At 49.5% G+C, this 16,082-nt stretch overlaps 2 protein-coding genes across 14 annotated transcripts in view; both read right to left on the bottom strand.

Annotated features, from left to right (window-relative positions):
* Positions 1-6,799: 6,799 nt before the first annotated feature.
* SERTAD3 (SERTA domain containing 3) lies at positions 6,800-10,821 on the bottom strand. 12 transcript variants are annotated; one of them, XM_049621584.1, is made up of 5 exons: positions 9,954-10,820; positions 8,730-8,751; positions 8,493-8,648; positions 7,579-8,137; positions 6,815-7,384 (listed from the first exon to the last, which is right to left on the bottom strand). In XM_049621584.1, exons 4-5 carry the CDS (start codon positions 8,129-8,131, stop codon positions 7,284-7,286), a joined length of 654 nt encoding a protein of 217 aa, XP_049477541.1. In that variant the 5' UTR covers positions 8,132-8,137; positions 8,493-8,648; positions 8,730-8,751; positions 9,954-10,820; the 3' UTR covers positions 6,815-7,283. The 12 variants fall into 12 exon arrangements, 11 of the variants coding, with proteins under 11 accessions (XP_049477551.1, XP_049477541.1, XP_049477543.1 ...); XM_049621586.1 differs by having other exon boundaries at positions 10,134-10,820; XM_049621592.1 differs by having other exon boundaries at positions 6,816-7,227; positions 7,326-7,384; positions 8,493-8,751; positions 10,134-10,819.
* A 1,754-nt stretch (positions 10,822-12,575) lies between these two features.
* Positions 12,576-16,082, bottom strand: part of BLVRB (biliverdin reductase B) — a 15,266-nt gene continuing 11,759 nt past the window's right edge. For both annotated transcript variants that reach the window (XM_049621595.1, XM_049621596.1), the window contains one exon: positions 12,576-12,830. In XM_049621595.1, the coding sequence (XP_049477552.1) occupies positions 12,673-12,830 (158 nt within the window). In that variant the 3' untranslated portion in view covers positions 12,576-12,672. The remainder of the gene's footprint in view (positions 12,831-16,082) is intronic.

Genomic DNA, 16,082 nt, shown 5'->3' with positions numbered 1-16,082 from the left:
CAAGCCCCACATTGGGTGTAGAGATTATTTAAAAACAAAATCTTTAAAAAAAGGCCGGGGTTGGGGGGGACGGGGTGCCTATGTGGCTCAGTCTGTAGAGCATGTGACTCTCGATGTCAGGGTCATGAGTTCGAGCCCTTAGTAGGGCTTGGAGCCTACTTAAAAATCAATACATACATTAATTCATTAATTAATATCAAAAAAAGAGTAATCGCACGAAATGCTCAGAATGGTGCTCGACATGTCCTTTTGGTGGTAGCATTAGCGGTTGGCATAGCACAGGTACTTAATTCAAGGAGAGGGGGACTTGTGGGGTGGGGTATAGGTAGACAGGAGTTTAACACTTGTCTGATAAACTGACAATGGGACTTAGCTTCTCCAAGTAGCTCATTTGCTAACTCTTCTGGAGTTCTGGGAAGAATTGTTAGTTGTAAATAAAGCTTCTGGCCAAAGTAAGCTCTAGAAAATGCTAACTAAACGATTTGATTCAGGCATCAATTATCAATGGATGCTCAAACCTTAGGGTGAAAGGTTAACAGGATCTTGGCAGGCTCCAACACATCACCCCACAGGTTACTTGCTAACTGCAAGGGGAAAATATCCTTTTATGATGTGGAGATGTGGTTCTCACCACCTTAACCATGTAATGAAACTCTCTACCCACAAGAGAGGGACACCCCAACACTGGGCACCACCCGATATGATGCGTTAGGAAGTACACACACTCCCTGTGGAGTCTCCCTGTTAAATTTCATAAACTGAATCTCACAAAGCCTCTAGCCTAACCTTCAGCTTATAGGAAACAGAGAGGAACAAATTAAACATGAACACAATCAGACAAATACAAAATGTGGAACATCTGCAGCACAACTGTGCTGTTCCACCAACAATTCAATTTCAAGAAAACAGAAAAAGGTTTTGGTGGGGTTGATGGTGGAGGATTTTCCAGAATGAAAATTACTGTATAATGTCTTTATTACAACCAAATAAGCGTATGAACCTTCACTAAATCCTGACTGGGGGGGGGGGGTGTTGGAGAAACAGCTACAAAAGATATTCACGGGGAAATCTGAGTATAGACTGGATATCAGATGACTTGTGGAATTCTTAATTCTTTTTATTTTATGTTTACTTATTACATTTTTTTTAAAGACTGAACGCAGGGGAGGGGAAGAGAGAGAATCCCAATCAGGGTCCTTGCTGTCAGCGAAGAGCCAGTTGTCATGGGACTCGTTCTCACATACCATCATGAGATCATGACCAGAGCCGAAATCAAGAGTCAGACCCTTAACTGATTGAACCATCCAGGTGCCCCTGGAATTTTTTTTTTTAATTTTTTTTAATGTTTATTTATTTTTGAGACAGAGTGTAAGGGAGGGGCAGAGAGAGAGAGAAACAGAACTTGAAGCAGGCTCCAGGATCTGAGATGTCAGCACAGAGCTTGATGTGGGGCTTGAACTCACCAACTACAAGATCACCTGAGGTGAAGTCAGACGCTTAACCAACAGAGCCACCGAGGTGCTCTTTTTTTTTTTTTTTTTTTTAAGGTTTTTCATTTATTGACAGAGAGAGAGAGAACAAGTGGGGTAGGGACAGAGAGTGGGAGAGAGAAAATCCAAAGCAGGCTCCAAACTGTCAGCACAGAGCCCGATGTGGGGCTCGAACTCACGCACCATGAGATCATGCCAAAATCAGAGTCAGACACTCAACCGACAGAGCCACCCAGGCGCCCCTGGAAATCTTAATTCTATTAGATGTGAAATGTTGTGTTTGTAGGTGAGTGTCCTTAATCTTAAGAAATACCGAGGTGCCTGGGTGGCTCAGTCAATTAAGCATCAGAATCTTGATCTCAGCTCAGGTCATGATCTCATGGCCCCCACTGGGGCTCTATGCGGGTGGCCCCCTGGAGCCTGCTTGGGATTCTCTCTCTCCCTTTCTCTGCCCCTTCCCTGCTTGCAAGTGCTTGCTCTCTCTCTCTCTCTCTCAAAATAAACTTAAACAACAACAACAACAACAACCAAAACCTCCTTTCCTATTAAAAAAGAAAAAAGGAAGAAAAGAAAAAGAAATTCCTGCTGAGCTATTAGAGGTAGAATGTTAAGATGTCTACAATTTACTTTCCAATGGTTCAGCAAAAGAAAAAATATACATATGCATATATACATATGTAGATAAAGGAAACAAAATATTAACAATTAAATCTAGATGGGAGGCTATACAGGCACTGAGAATACATCCCACCCCCCATCTTTTCTATATGCTTACCATTTTTCATAATAAAAGGAGGGTAAAATGCTAATTAGAAGCAGGCCCCTGCTAGGCAAGTTCACATAATTTCTCCCATAACCTATCTTTATGGCCTAAGGAAACAGGAGGCTCCGAGTCTCCAAGTGGCTTGCTCCAGATCGCATGCTGGAGAGCTCACAGAAATCGCAAGAGCTTGATTAACCCGTATTTATTGAACACCTACTATATTCTGGGCACTGTTACAGTCAATAAGGATCCAGCAAGGATACGTGAGGATAAGCCTCACAGGGTCTCTCTTTTCATGGCTCAGGGGAGGAGGTAAACAAAGAAAAGAAATATGAAAACAAAGACATTCATTGATTCACAAACATTCATGGATTGAACACCTTCCGTGTGCCAGGTACCGTGGATGATACCGCACGGATACGGCAGTAAAACTACAAAGACAAAAACCCCTGACATGAGGAGGTGGACAATACACTTAATACAATAAAGAAATTACTTAGTTTCTTAGAAGGTGAAGTGAAAAGGAAAAGAATAAAACAGAGCAGGGGGAGAATAGTGAAGGGTGCGTGGTGTAGATAGGATGCTGGTTGGTGCTGGTAGGAAGTTCCTTGAAGAGGTGACGTTGAATAGACCCAATGAAACGAGAGAGGTACTAAAGCTCTGGAACAAGAGTGTTCTGGCCAGAGGGAAGGGCCAGTGCAAAGGCCCCGAGGAGGGAGTTTGCCAGGCAGCAAGGCCAGTGTAGCTGGACTGTGTCGCCTGGGAGGTCAGAGAAGCTTTCAGGCGGTTTAGAGCCCTCTATGGAACACTGTGTTTTATTCTGAGACCCTAGAAGATGAATACATGACGAAGATAATTTCGGCCCCTGTTCAGTGCCTTGAGGAAAACAAAACAGGGCGGTATAATAGGGAGGCCTGTGGCGGGATGGTCCAGGAGAGCCTCCCTGAGGAGGTGACCCTGGAGCTGAGACCAGAGAGTGCAGAAGGAGCCAGGAATTCAAAGGGCTGGGGGAAGGGAGAGGGAGAGAGGTCAGGCCTCGGCAAATGAAACCAGAAGCAGGAGGCCCGCCCGGCAGGCCTGGGGAGGAGGCTCCGCCCGCGGCGGGAGGAGGGGGAAGCGGGTCGGGGAGCGCCCCGCCCCCCGCCGGCCGCCCCACCCCGCCCCACCCGGCCTCTGGGGAGGGAGCAGGCGCCGGGCCGGCTCCCGCCGCAGCCGCAGCCGCTACCTCCGAAGTATTCCACCGCCCGGCCAGCTGGGGATGGGGAGTGGGCAGGTGGGAGGGGCCTGTCCCATCGGCCACGCCCCGAGGCGGCCGCGCCCCCTCCCCCCACCGCGGGCCGGAAGAGCGCAGTTTGGGGAAGGTGGACTCTGTCTTCAGATACCCGGTCCCTCTGCGGGCCAGCCTTTCTACTTCTCTCATCAGCCTCTTTAACGGGGTGCGGGGGATACCGGGCCTCTCCGAGCCTCAGTTTGTCCATCTGGAAAGTGGGGATGCTCCTTATAGTGGCCTCACTGTGGTACTAGAAAGCTACTTGATTCCTTTTCACTCGATTATCTTTAGGGCAAGGAGGACCTGTTAAAAGGTGAGTCAGGTCTCATCCCTCTTCTGCTCAACAGCCTCCCATGGCTTCCATCTCACTCGGTAAAATTCAGTCCCTCAAGACCATACGTCTTTTTCAGCTCATCTCCTAGGATGCTCTTTTCTTGCACTGTTCCAGCCACATTAACCTCTTCAGGTCCCTCAAACCTCCACTCAGGCTCCCCCCTCAGGGCCTTCGCACCGGCTGTTACCTCTGTCTGCATCTGCATCGACATCCGTTCCCCCTCAGATTGGCATGACTCACTTCTCACCTCCCTCAGGTCTTGACTCAAATGTCACCTTGTCGGTGAGGCCTTCTCTGGCCATCCCATTGAAATAGTTAACACCCCCATCGCTCTCCTTTCTTTTTCTCTACAGCATTTGTCACCACCCGACAGACTCTCCGTTTTAGTTATTTGTGTGTTGCAGCCTTCCCCAACTGCCATGCTGTATGAGGGCAGGAGTTGTCTGTTTTATTCATATGCCTGGAAGAGCACCAGGCCCACCGTAGACAATAAATTTGAGCAATTATTGGAATCCTTGGCATGCATCAGGCCCTCCTTTCCAGTTTGCACAATCGCTCAGGGAGGCAGGTGTGAATCCAGTCTTAAGGTTGGGACATGCTGGTTTGTTTGAAGAACTGTAGAGAATAGTATAGCTGGAGCATAGTAGTGGGGAGACTGTGAGGAAGGTGAATTCAGAGAGGTAAGAGGGAGGGTTGACCGTTGCAAGGTCGGTTCATTTTTTCAACAATAGCCCAAAAAGGGGCGCCTGGGTGGGTCGGTCAGTTAAGCGTCCGACTTAGGCTCAGGCCATGATTTTTCAGTTCGTGGGTTCGAGCTCCACGGCAGGCTCTGTGCTGACAGCTCAGAGCCTGAAGCCTGCTTCTGATACTGTGTTCCCCGTCTCTCTCTGCCCCTTCCCCACTCATGCTCAGTCTCTCTCTCTCTCAAAAATAAATAAAGATTAAAAAAAATTTTTTTAATAGCCAAAAAAAATTGTTTTTGAGTGCACACCTGTACTGAGCATAGTTTTGTACACTAGGGCACACAGCTGGGCTAAGACCACCAAAACCCCTCCCTCTCAGAGTTACCATAAACAGGTGATAAATAACTTGAGATAGGATAGATGCTACCAAGAAAATCAAACAGTGGGGTGAATGTTCGGTGCAGCAAGACACGTTGAGCTAGGAAGGGCAGAGAAGACCTCTCTGAGAAAGGGACATTTATGTTGGTGAAGCTAGAGGGGACATATCCTCTGGGCCATTAATAAGTGCAAAGGCCCTGGGGTGGTTATGAGCATGGAGTCAAATGAGACCAGGGTGACTGGTGGTGCGGAAGAGTGGGAGATTCAAATGGGGAAGTTAGGAGCAAGATTGACAGGTTTTTTTTTTTTTTTTTTAATGTTTATTCATTTATTTTGAGAGAGAGAGAAAGGGAGAATGAATACCAAGTAGGGATTCATTGCTGTCAGCACAGAGCCCAATGTGGCGCTCGATCTCACAAACCCTGAGATCATGACCTGAGCCAAAATCAAGAGTTGGCTGCTTAACCAAATGAGTCACCCAGGTGCCCCAAGATTGCTGTATTGCAGGCCTTGAAGTTGGGGTTTTATTCTGAGTGTGAGAAGTCACTGAGAGTTTTAAGTAGGAGTAAGACATGGGCATCCACAATGAGATGTGAAACGCATGTGCCTTGAGGCTCTCATGACCATTTCTTCTCTCTCTCTCCATTGGCACCTGTCAGTTACCCCAATGCTTTCAGACTTAGATGCAAAGCCCCTCTTAAGCTGAGAACCTTGGCTTTGGGCCAGAAAGCACAAGCAAAATCCCCCTCCTTTCCCTGCCTGTGGACTCCACCGGTGTAGTTCCTCTTTGCAAACCTTCTAGAAGAGTCCCTAGTGCTGTATAAACTCACCTGCTGCATTGTCTTCAAAGGTCTTTGCAAGAGGCTTAGCCAGTGCTAAGCATTGCATCTTCCTGGCCCCCCTCTCTTTTCTCCTCTCACAGGCCTGGGCTTGTACCTCCCAAATAAATCCTTAGCACTTTAAATGTTTATTTTTGAGAGAGAGAGAGAGAAGCAGAGAGGGGAGACACACAAGCCAAAGCAGGTTCCAGGCTGAGCTGTCAGCACAGAGCCCGAAGCAGGGCTCAAACCCATGAAACATGAGATCATGACCTGAGCGAAAGGTGGACACCTAACCCACTGAGCCACCCAAAAGCCCCAAATCCTTAGCACTTTAACTTCAACCTGGTCTCTACTTCCTAGCCAAGTTTTCTAGAGAGAGCTCCCCCCCCCCTTTTGAGAGAGAACACCAGTGGGGTAGGGGCAGAGAGGGAGAGAAAACTCCAAGCAGGCTCCCCTCTGTTAGTGCAGGGACCAACTGACCCACAGCTCAAACTCACAACTGTGTGAGATCATGACCTGAGCTGAGATCAAGAGTCAGACACTTAACCCACTGAGCCACCCAGGCACCCCTAGAAAGATCTACTCTTAATGCAGACTATCTTTAGGCATTTTCTTTCCCCTCTGGGTCCCAGCAACACATTGCATGCAATGAAAAAAATGACTTTTAGTTGCTAGAGTCACCTATCCTTTGAGTTTGGTAATTCATGGGACTTAGTTTCTCCTTTCTTTGTGCACCCACGTGGCCAGGGAGTCTAAGTCTACCAAGGAGCAACAAACACAATAGTTGAAAACCAATCCCTGGAGGCAAACTGAGTTTGAGTCCTAGCTCCCTGGTCCTTGCTTTCCTTGCTGTGTGACCTAGGGCAAGTGATTTGGCCTCTCTGAACTTGAGGTTCCTCCTATGTAAAACCTGTTAACAGAATTCTGTATTATCATGAAGATTAAATGACCTAATCCAAACAAAGTGGATACAACAGTACTCTTAACAAGTACTCTATAAATATTATGTTTAATAATATGCCTGCCCCAACTTTGGCGGGGGGGTGGGGAGGTGGTGCAGGTGTCCAGGGAACTTACCAGGTCCCTCTCATCGACCTGCTGAAGTTTAGAAACTTCAGGCAACATCACCCTTTCCAAAATACTTTTATTAAAAAAAAAAAAAGTCATTACAAACAATCAAAAACAAAACAAAACAAAACCCACCACAAAACCCGCCTTTCTTTTAAATAATGTGGCATGGAGCGGTTTGATTTCCACCCTATTGCACGTGGTCCGGCCTGGTTATGCATCAGGAGACTGCTGGGACTGGGGTCTTGCCAATGAGGTGGGGATCAGCCTTGAGGGAGGAGGTCCGTCCCTCCTGCTCCCTCCAGGTGCAAGTGACAAAGTCTGAGTTCCCATAGCAACCAGGCAGCACATCCCAGTCATCAACATACAGGCCCAGCTTTATCTTCCCTGAGGCCCCAGTGGTCACCAGGGGAGTAGGAACTGGAGGAAAAGGCAGAAGAAATGTGGGAAATCAGACTCCTAGAAACAGAGTCACGTTAAGGCATTTGGAACAGATAAATTAATTCAGGAAGACCCACCTTCACAGAAGGCTGTGGCAACCAGACACACACACACATGCAAGACGGTTTGTGGAACCCTGAAATGGGAGGAAAGGAGGCCACAGTCACTGCTTAGAGCCCCTGCAACACACACACACACACACACACACACACACACACACACACACACAGTTGCATCCAGGGATCCTGCCCACTGAGGCAGAGATGAGAAACAGCCCCTGGAAGTTTTAGGATCCCAGAATGATTTCCATAATGTGATCAAGTTCATTACACTCCCAGGACCCTGGGGCACAGAAGAGGTTGTGAGGAGGCTCCGGTGGGGCCAGTGCAGGCTCCTTCTCCACTGCAGATGTGTCAATGTCCAGAAAGAAGTCATCCAGACCAGAGTCCCCCAGGTACCGGGAGCTCAGAGCTTCCAAGAAGACTGGATCAGGCTGGGGCAACACTTCGTTCTGGGGGCCTGGGGGAGCTATTGGATTCTGAGGGGACTCCGTGTCGTCCATGGAGGTCTCCAGTTCCCTGAGAATAGAGCCGATGGTGGCGGACAGGGAGAAGTCCTCCTCGCCCGGGAAGAGGGGCTCAGGGGGTAGGGCAGGTGCTGGAGCCAGGCAAAGGGCGGCCTGGAGCTGCTGGAGGGTATTGTGGATGAGGACATGCCTGCGTAGGCTGGGTGCTCGGGGGCCCAGACTCCGCTGGACTTTGTCTAAAGAGATTTGAAGCAGGGCTTGCTGGTAGCTCCGCAGGCCTGCTGAACCCCAGTCCCACTTCTCATCCTCCTCTTCCTCCTCCAAATCTGAGTGTTTTCTCTTCAAGCCTCCTACCATGATGCCCTGTAGAGAGAAGAGGGGCAAGTCAGACACCGCAGGGATAATTCAGATCCCGAATTTCCTGTATGGTTGTTTGGTTTTTAAGTAGGCTCCATGCCCAGTGTGGAGCCCAATGCGGGACTTGAACTCAGGACCCTGAGATCAAGACCTGAGTGGAGATCTAGAATCAGACACTTAACCGACTGAGCCATCCAGGCACCTCCCGGTTGTTGTTCATTTTTATGATCTAAACCTATTTCCTCATCTATAAAATGGACATGATATGAATTCCACAGGGCTGAGGAGGAGACTAAATGTAAATGACTAAGAAAACAAGATCTGGATTGAAACATAGGTGGGTTTGCATCCCCCTACTTGCCTGTGTGGCCTTGAATGGTGAATTTGCCTCCTTGAGACTCAATTACCTCAGCTGTAAGATGAGGATCAAGTTCCTGAGTCTTAACACTGTTCTTTCTACAATACTCGTTTCTTCAACAGTGTCACGTATGACAGCTGTGGAGTATGGAGACCTGGACTGGAGGCAGGGAAACCTGGATTTGAATTCTGCCTTTGACACTGCTCAGCTGTTTGATCTTTGTAAGTTATGTGACATTACCTCTCTGGGTCTGTTTCCCCATCTGTAAAAAGAGGAATGTAAAAATTCTCACCGTATTCTCAAGGAGATCCGATGTGTAATATACACGGTACCCATCTACAGTTAACGCTTAACGAAGAAGAATTTAATTGCCATTTATTCATTCAATATTTATCTATTGTTGCCTGTTGTATTAGAGCCACCGAAGCCCTGTTAGGACACCTATTTGTCGAAACTCTTCTTTTACAGGGAGTATATTTCTGACCATGCCCTCTTCCTAACCGACTGGGAGCTCTCCCAAGAGCAAGGAAGGAGCCTCCCTCATTCTCTTAGCCCGCGCCTTCGACTTCCCCCAAAGCGCGCCCCACAAGAAACTTGCTAAAACTTGACTCAACGCCCGACTCCGCCTCCTCCCTGGATCTCTATTCAACGTCCAGGCAGGCAACAATTTGGCCCAGGGGCTTCTGGGAAATGTGGGCCAATAGCCGCCTGGCACGTGCGTTAACGTTGAGCTTGCACTACAATACCCAGAGGGTGCCGCACGCCTTTGGGACGAACCTCCCCCGCCCTCCATTAAGGCATGCGCACAAGTGCCCGGGGCGGGTGGGGGAAGGGAACCCGGACGTCCAGCTGCCCGGCGCCGGCCGAGCCCCGCCCACTGCTGCCTCTAGGGCTGCGGGTCTGAGCTCCAAGCCCGGAACGCCCCTCCCCCACCCCAGACTCCGGCCCTAAAACTGCTTTCTCTCGGGTTTCGCACCCCAAGGAGGTCCTAGATTCTTTCCCCAAACTGCTCTCGGGTCCAGAAACCCAGACTCCAACACATCGCTCAAAAATTACAAATGCTCTCTGATTTATTCCGTTTGGGAGACTAATTCTGATACCTTCACCCGTCAACTTTCCCCTTTTCTCCCGTCTTTCAAATGCCTTTCGACTTCACCTCCAAACTCTCCCTCTGACTCCAAGACCTGAATATGGGACTCTCACCAGCACCTCCTCACCGCCACTGCATCTCCCTTACCAAGATTCCTTGCCCGTAGTTATCTCCGTTTTTCCAAATGCTCAGGATCCCAGCCCCAACCCCTCACCCCTTTTCCAGAACACTAGAGCCCCGAATTCAACCCGTCCGGGAGACTCGAATTGTCCTAATCTCCAGATTTCCTGCCCCAAAAGTTCCTTCCTCGGTTCTCTCGCTTCTCCAAACACCCCATGTCCCAGCTTCAAACTCCCTCCACTTGAAGATCTTACCCCAACAACTTCGCCTTCAGTCCGGGATCTCGATTTCAGTCTCGAAGCCCCACCAACCCTATCAGTCACCCTTATCTGCGCCCCCGACTCACGCCCAGACCCCGCCTCCACGACTCTCGGGGGGCACGCCTCCACCTTCCCTAAACTAAGGCAAATCTCAAGCCAGGTGGACTCTCTCACCTCAGCTGCCAGGTTCGCAATGACCAAGTCGTGGAACGTCCGTAGCTTTTACAACCCAACAGTGCTGGGTACGAGCCTCGCTCACCTCCCCAGGGCCTCTCGGTTTGGCCTCCGGCCCACCCCGCTCCGCCCAGGAGCCGAACTGCGAGCCGCGATTGGCTGGAGCCCTGCCCGCTGCGGGGTGCGGATTGGCTGGGTGGAGCCACCGGTCCGTCGCCAGGAGACACCCGGCCGGCCCTCCCTTTCCTTACACCCCGGACCTTTTAAAGGATTCCGACTCGCCCGGGGGAGGGGCCACGTCTCTTGGGTGGAGGGTGGCGGGGACGTCAGAACTGCTTCCTTCAATTCAGCCACTGTCCTCGCTCCAAAGTCGTCAACATTGATCTCTGCGATGCCTTTATACCAGGTGAGGACCCTGTCGGGGAGCGAGGCTGGTCGGCACGCCCCTCCCCACCCTGTTTTCCAGGCGGGCGGGGGCTGAGCCACTCGCGGAGGCCGCGCCCCCGGGGTTCCGAGGGCGGACGCTGCGGGGCGGAGGATGACGTAGCTGAAGACCAGCCAATAGTTTGGCGCGGCCTACGTTGCCTGGGCGATCACAGCCCAGTTCCTGTGCTCCCGCCCCCCAGTACTTTACCCCGAGGCCCCTTTCTTAATCTTCAGGACTTCTCAGCACGTCCTGTGGTGGTCTCTCCTGCAACCCCCGACGCCCCATCCTTCCCCTCTCGGGATGGCACTGCTGGGAACTCGTTACTTGCTCGCTACTCCCCTGGGGACAAAATCCAAACTCCTCCCTTTTGCCACAAAGCCCTTCACGGTCTGGTCCCTGAAACACACTCCTTGCTCCCTGTGATCCGACCACAGATTGACTCTCAGTTTTTCTAAAATGACTTCGAGTGCCCGCCACCACCATAAACACAGATTTTGTCTGTTTTCTTCCCTGCCTTAACCCCAATGCTTTAGGTACATAGCGAGTACTCAAAAATGACAATAAAGGGCCTCTGGATCTTTAAACTTGTTTCCCCATCCTGAAAGTACACCTTCCGTTCCCAGACTGTTTCTCACCAGGTCTCATCTCAAAGATTTCCTTCTCTCAGAAGCCCTCCCTTGATGCTTGAGTGGGTTAGGACCCATTCTGGGCTCCTATGGTGTCCTGGGCTTCCCCCCCATCCTGACCCTGACCCCTCTGCCCATGTCTCCCATTCTTGGCCCTGAGGGCAGGTACTGAGGTTATCTCTGTCACCCAGGGCTTGGTCCGTAGCATCACCCAGCACATGGACACAAAGCAGGCATCCAGTGAAAGTTCTTTAAATATGCCCAATGTGACAGAAGGAGAAAGAGGGCAGAAAAAAAACAAAAACAAAAAACCCGAGCTAGTGCCCTGAAAGCCTGGACCAGTACTGCCCTACCCAAAAGTTTTACCAAGAGGAGGGAGAGGGAGTTTTTTCTAGGCTACCCCTGGGAAGGGAGGTTTAAGCCTCCTCAGACCAGTTCTCACGGGTTGGAATTTATCAACCAGTCATCCTGCTGCTTGCAGAAGCAATATATGATTGGAATGGATTTTTTTTTTTTTTTTTGGAGGGGAAGGTGTTGGGTGGGTAGGTGGGGGAGACTGTGAAGTGGGGACAGAGGAGTGGCTCACTCAAACCTGCAAAAGGTGTCTCTGGGCAACATGGGCAGGGGACAGTAGATTCCAAAGAGGGACATGATTAAGAAGGGGTCATTCTCCCCCCACCCCCCCAATCCTGCCCCTCTTCCAGAGGCCCCATCTCAGAGTGGCCTCACTGTAACTCCATCTCTAGGTTCCAGTGCCATGAAGCCTGGATGCCTCTCTCCCCTCCATCATGGACTGTCCAACTCCACTCACCTCCACTCTCTTGCCTCCGTCAAGGCCTCTGTCTTGGTGCCCTGGGGCTCTAGCCTCCACTCTTGCACGCCTCCGATCCACATTTACACAGCAGTCAAGGGCAGCTTTATACAACATAAACTTGACTGTGCCCCCCTCCACCTCTCTCCTGCTCCCCTCCTAGCACAGAACCTCAGAATGAAGCTCAAGCTTTTTACAATGATTCTGCACAATTTAGCTTCCATGTAACAGCCTCTTGGGGCTGACCACTCCTCCCCTCCGAGCCAAGTATTATTAACTTGTTTGCTCCTGGAGCTGGCTTAGGTAGTTTCCTAAGCCCTCTGGACTTCCTCTTTCAGAGCCCTGGCCACTCTGGGTGGTCACTGTCATGGGCAGGGGTGTCTTCCATGGGCAAGGGTGTCTTCCTTACTGGACTGTGAGATCTGTGAAGGGAGGGTCACCCCCTGGGTCCTCATAGTCCTCACCTGGTCTCCAGCACAGGGCCAGATGAAGAAATGAAGGAAAATCTTACACAGAGGCAGATAGAGACACCGAATCAGCCAGACAAAGCCAGACAGAGGAAGAGTCAGAGTCGGGTCTTCTAGAATAACGTGAAGCTCTGGGCTCAAGATTTATTGCTCCTTTCCTCTGTTCTCCATTTCTCAGAACGCCATCCTCCTGGATGCGGTCAGATCCCTAGTCATACTGGTGGGAGGGGTAGGTACTGTGCCCGTCGTATTTATCAGTGGTGAGACAGCTCAGCATGAAGTGGCCCAGGTCGTGTTTGGAGATGACCCTTGAGGGGCCTCGTCCATCCAGGGTCACTGAGTAGGCCCCAGTCAGTGGCTGGTCTCCTGCAAGGTAAAGACACAGGAATGGGTGAAGCAGATGCCCCTTCCCCTTCCTACAACACGTGATCATTCCAGGGGCCTTACAGTGTGCCCAGCCCAGAGGGTATAGGAGTCAACCATGTATGAAACCCTTCCCACGAGCAGGACGCTAATCTTTACCCCTAACTTCATTCATTCAATAAATCCTTATCGATGGCCTACTATGTGTCAGGTGCTGGGCACCTAGCAAGGCAAAAACCGGACAAGAACCCTTGCCCTTTGCATGCAATCATTCCCTAGGAAAAGGCAACAGATAAGAAAGTAAAATAGACAATGTGTTACATGGAGAAAAAGCAGAGAATAGGCTAGGGGCTATTATTAACTCTTATTTTACAGATGGGCAAACTGAATCTGGGAGATTACTTTGAAGTTACTTCCCAGGGTTGCAAAGGGTGACTTCCGAGCAGCAAAAGCTAGATTTGCTCTGGGTCCTTCCGTTTGGAGGCATAACTTGGTTGTTAGGAGGGCATTTGTTGGCTGCATTATGACAGTGACCAACTTCACTTAGGGGTTGAATGCAGCTACCAGTGCAGGGACAGCCTAGAATCATGTGCAGTAAGAAACACACACCCTCACCCAAGTGGCATTCCTGCCAACAATGTTTCATCTGAGTCTGGGAGAAAACAAGCAGAGAAATCCAGAAGATGGGATATTTAGAAAGAGACCTGGCTGAGTCAATTTTATGAGACATATTTTTAATTTTTTTAATGCGTATTTATTTTTGAGAGAGAGAGAGAGAGCAAGTGGGGGAGGAGCAGAGACAGAGGGAGACAGGATCCGAAGCGGGCTCTGCGCTGATAGCACACAGCTTGATGTGGGGCTCGAACTCATGAACCATATATATATATATATATAGAGAGAGAGAGAGAGAGAGAGAGACAGAGGGAGAGGGAGAGGGGAATCCCAACCAGGCTCTTTGCTGTCAGCCCGGAGCCTGACATGGGGCTCAATCCCATGAATTGTGAGACCATGGGGAACCAACCAAGCATCAGATGCTTAACCAACTGAGTCACTCAGGCACCCCTAAAAATTTTATTTTCAAGTAACCTCTACACCCAACATGGGGCTCAAACCCACGACCCCAAGATCAAGGGTCACAGCTCTTCTGACTGAGCCAGCCAGGCTCCCTAATATTTTTTAACAATTGGAAAATTTTAAATATGGAATGGACCCTAAAGGATATGGTAGAGTTAATGTCCATTCCCTTCATGCAACAATGGTACTGTGGACCATTCCCAAAGATACCTCTTTTGGGGGGATGCCTATCAAAGTTCTAGGACTGAAATGTGATGATGTTTGCAACTTATTCTCAAATGGTTCATTTTCGCCAAAAATTTTTTTTAAAATATATGTATATTATATATATGCACAAATACTATAAAAAATATATACTACACATGTATTCACATATACACATTAGGTGCATGCACAAAAGGTAAAGCAAGCGACAGAATGTTAATTGAATCTAGATGAAGGGTTTAGGGGTCTTCATAAATCTTAATGTCTTCAACTTTTCTGGAGGTTTCGAAGTTTTTACACACATACTACAAAAAAAAAAAAAAAAAAAAACCAAACCCTACCTAAAAAAAGGTACTCTGTGTTAAATGACGTTTAGGTATGATGTCTCTGGGTTTCACTTCAAACCCCAGAGGTCAGGAAGTAAAATTATGAGCCCTGTTCAGAGAGGAGAAAACTGAGGCACAGAAGCCCCGGGCCTGAAGTCCACACAGTGCTGGGGCTGGGATTTCCACCCAGTTTCTCCATCGTGCAGCCCCCCGCCGATTCAAAGCTTAGGATTCTGGTCCCCACAGGGCCCTGAACGGAACCTAAGCACTGAGCCTTATTTGAACCTCTAGAAGGCGCACAGACCTTCTCTTGTCAGGGATCCCAGGAGCCAGAGGGCAAAGCAGAGCTGCTCTTGCAGTGAAACAGGCAAATGTGAGGCAGATACAAGTGCCCAGCCTTTGGGCCTTGGTGTTCCCGATCCCTCACCCCAGTCCTCCTTTGCCCTGGACACTCACCGGCCTCTCCCTCGCTGCACGAAGCCATCTCTTTAGAGAGTCAGTGCTCCATAAACACCTCCTCATGTCTCCCTTCTCTGTGCTTTATACTTTCTTCAGTCACCACAGCATACCTAACAGTAATATCGAGTTTCCTGTCTCCCCTGCTAGAAATGCAAACCTCATGAGAGCAGACTGTGTCACCAGTGCCTGGAAGGGTACATACTCCATATGCAAGAGACATTTGTTGAATGAATGAATGAATGAATGAATTCATTCATTCATTCCTCCCTGTGTCTCTCCCAAGGTGGATTCCAGCCCTGGGAGAAGAAAACAGGGTGTAGGTGTGGTTTACTGATTCTTTCCACAACGGCACCCTGAAATGTGGTTCACCAGACAGATATTTACTGAACATCTACTTTATGCCAAGCCCTGTTCTGGGCACTAGGAACACAGCTGTGATCAAAACAAGACAAAATCGGGGCGCCTGGGTGGCGCAGTCGGTTAAGCGTCCGACTTCAGCCAGGTCACGATCTCGCGGTCCGTGGGTTCGAGCCCCGCGTCAGGCTCTGGGCTGATGGCTCGGAGCCTGGAGCCTGTTTCCGATTCTGTGTCTCCCTCTCTCTCTGCCCCTCCCCCGTTCATGCTCTGTCTCTTTCTGTCCCAAAAATAAATAAAAAACGTTGAAAAAAAAAATTAAAAAAAACAAAACAAAACAAAAAAAAAACCAAGACAAAATCTATGCCTTCAAAGAGTTGGCATTCTACAGACAAAGACACACGCTAAATAAGATAAAGAATGGAGGGGTGCCTGGGTGGCTTAGTCGGTTAAGCGTCTGACTTCAGCTCAGATCATGATCTCATGGTTCGCATTGGGCTCTCTGCTGTCAGCGCAGAGCACGCTTCAGATTCTCTGTTCCCCTTTCTCTGTACCCCTCCCCTGCTCATGCGTGCGTGCTCTCTCTCTCAAAGATAAATAAACATTAAAAAAGAAAGAGAGAGGGGCGCCTGGGTGGCGCAGTCGGTTAAGCGTCCGACTTCAGCCAGGTCACGATCTCGCGGTCTGTGAGTTCGAGCCCCGCGTCAGGCTCTGGGCCGATGGCTCGGAGCCTGGAGCCTGTTTCCGATTCTGTGTCTCCCTCTCTCTCTGCCCCTCCCCCGTTCATGCTCTGTCTCTCTCTGTCCCAAAAATAAATTAAAAACGTTGAAAAAAAAAA

This window comes from Panthera uncia, assembly GCF_023721935.1.
Source record: "Panthera uncia isolate 11264 chromosome E2 unlocalized genomic scaffold, Puncia_PCG_1.0 HiC_scaffold_19, whole genome shotgun sequence".
NCBI lineage: Eukaryota > Metazoa > Chordata > Mammalia > Carnivora > Felidae > Panthera > Panthera uncia.
Note: the sequence above shows the minus strand (reverse complement) of the source record. Positions and strands in the feature narration are given on the sequence as shown.

Bases quoted from the DNA above. Each gene is read 5' to 3' on its own strand.
- SERTAD3 (XM_049621590.1), bottom strand. From the start codon at position 8,131: ATGGTAGGAGGCTTGAAGAGAAAACACTCAGATTTGGAGGAGGAAGAG. The intron at 7,385-7,578 runs GTAATGAACTTG...CTCCCATTTCAG, and splicing joins TGCCCCAGGGTCCTGGGAGT to GGTTCCACAAACCGTCTTGC.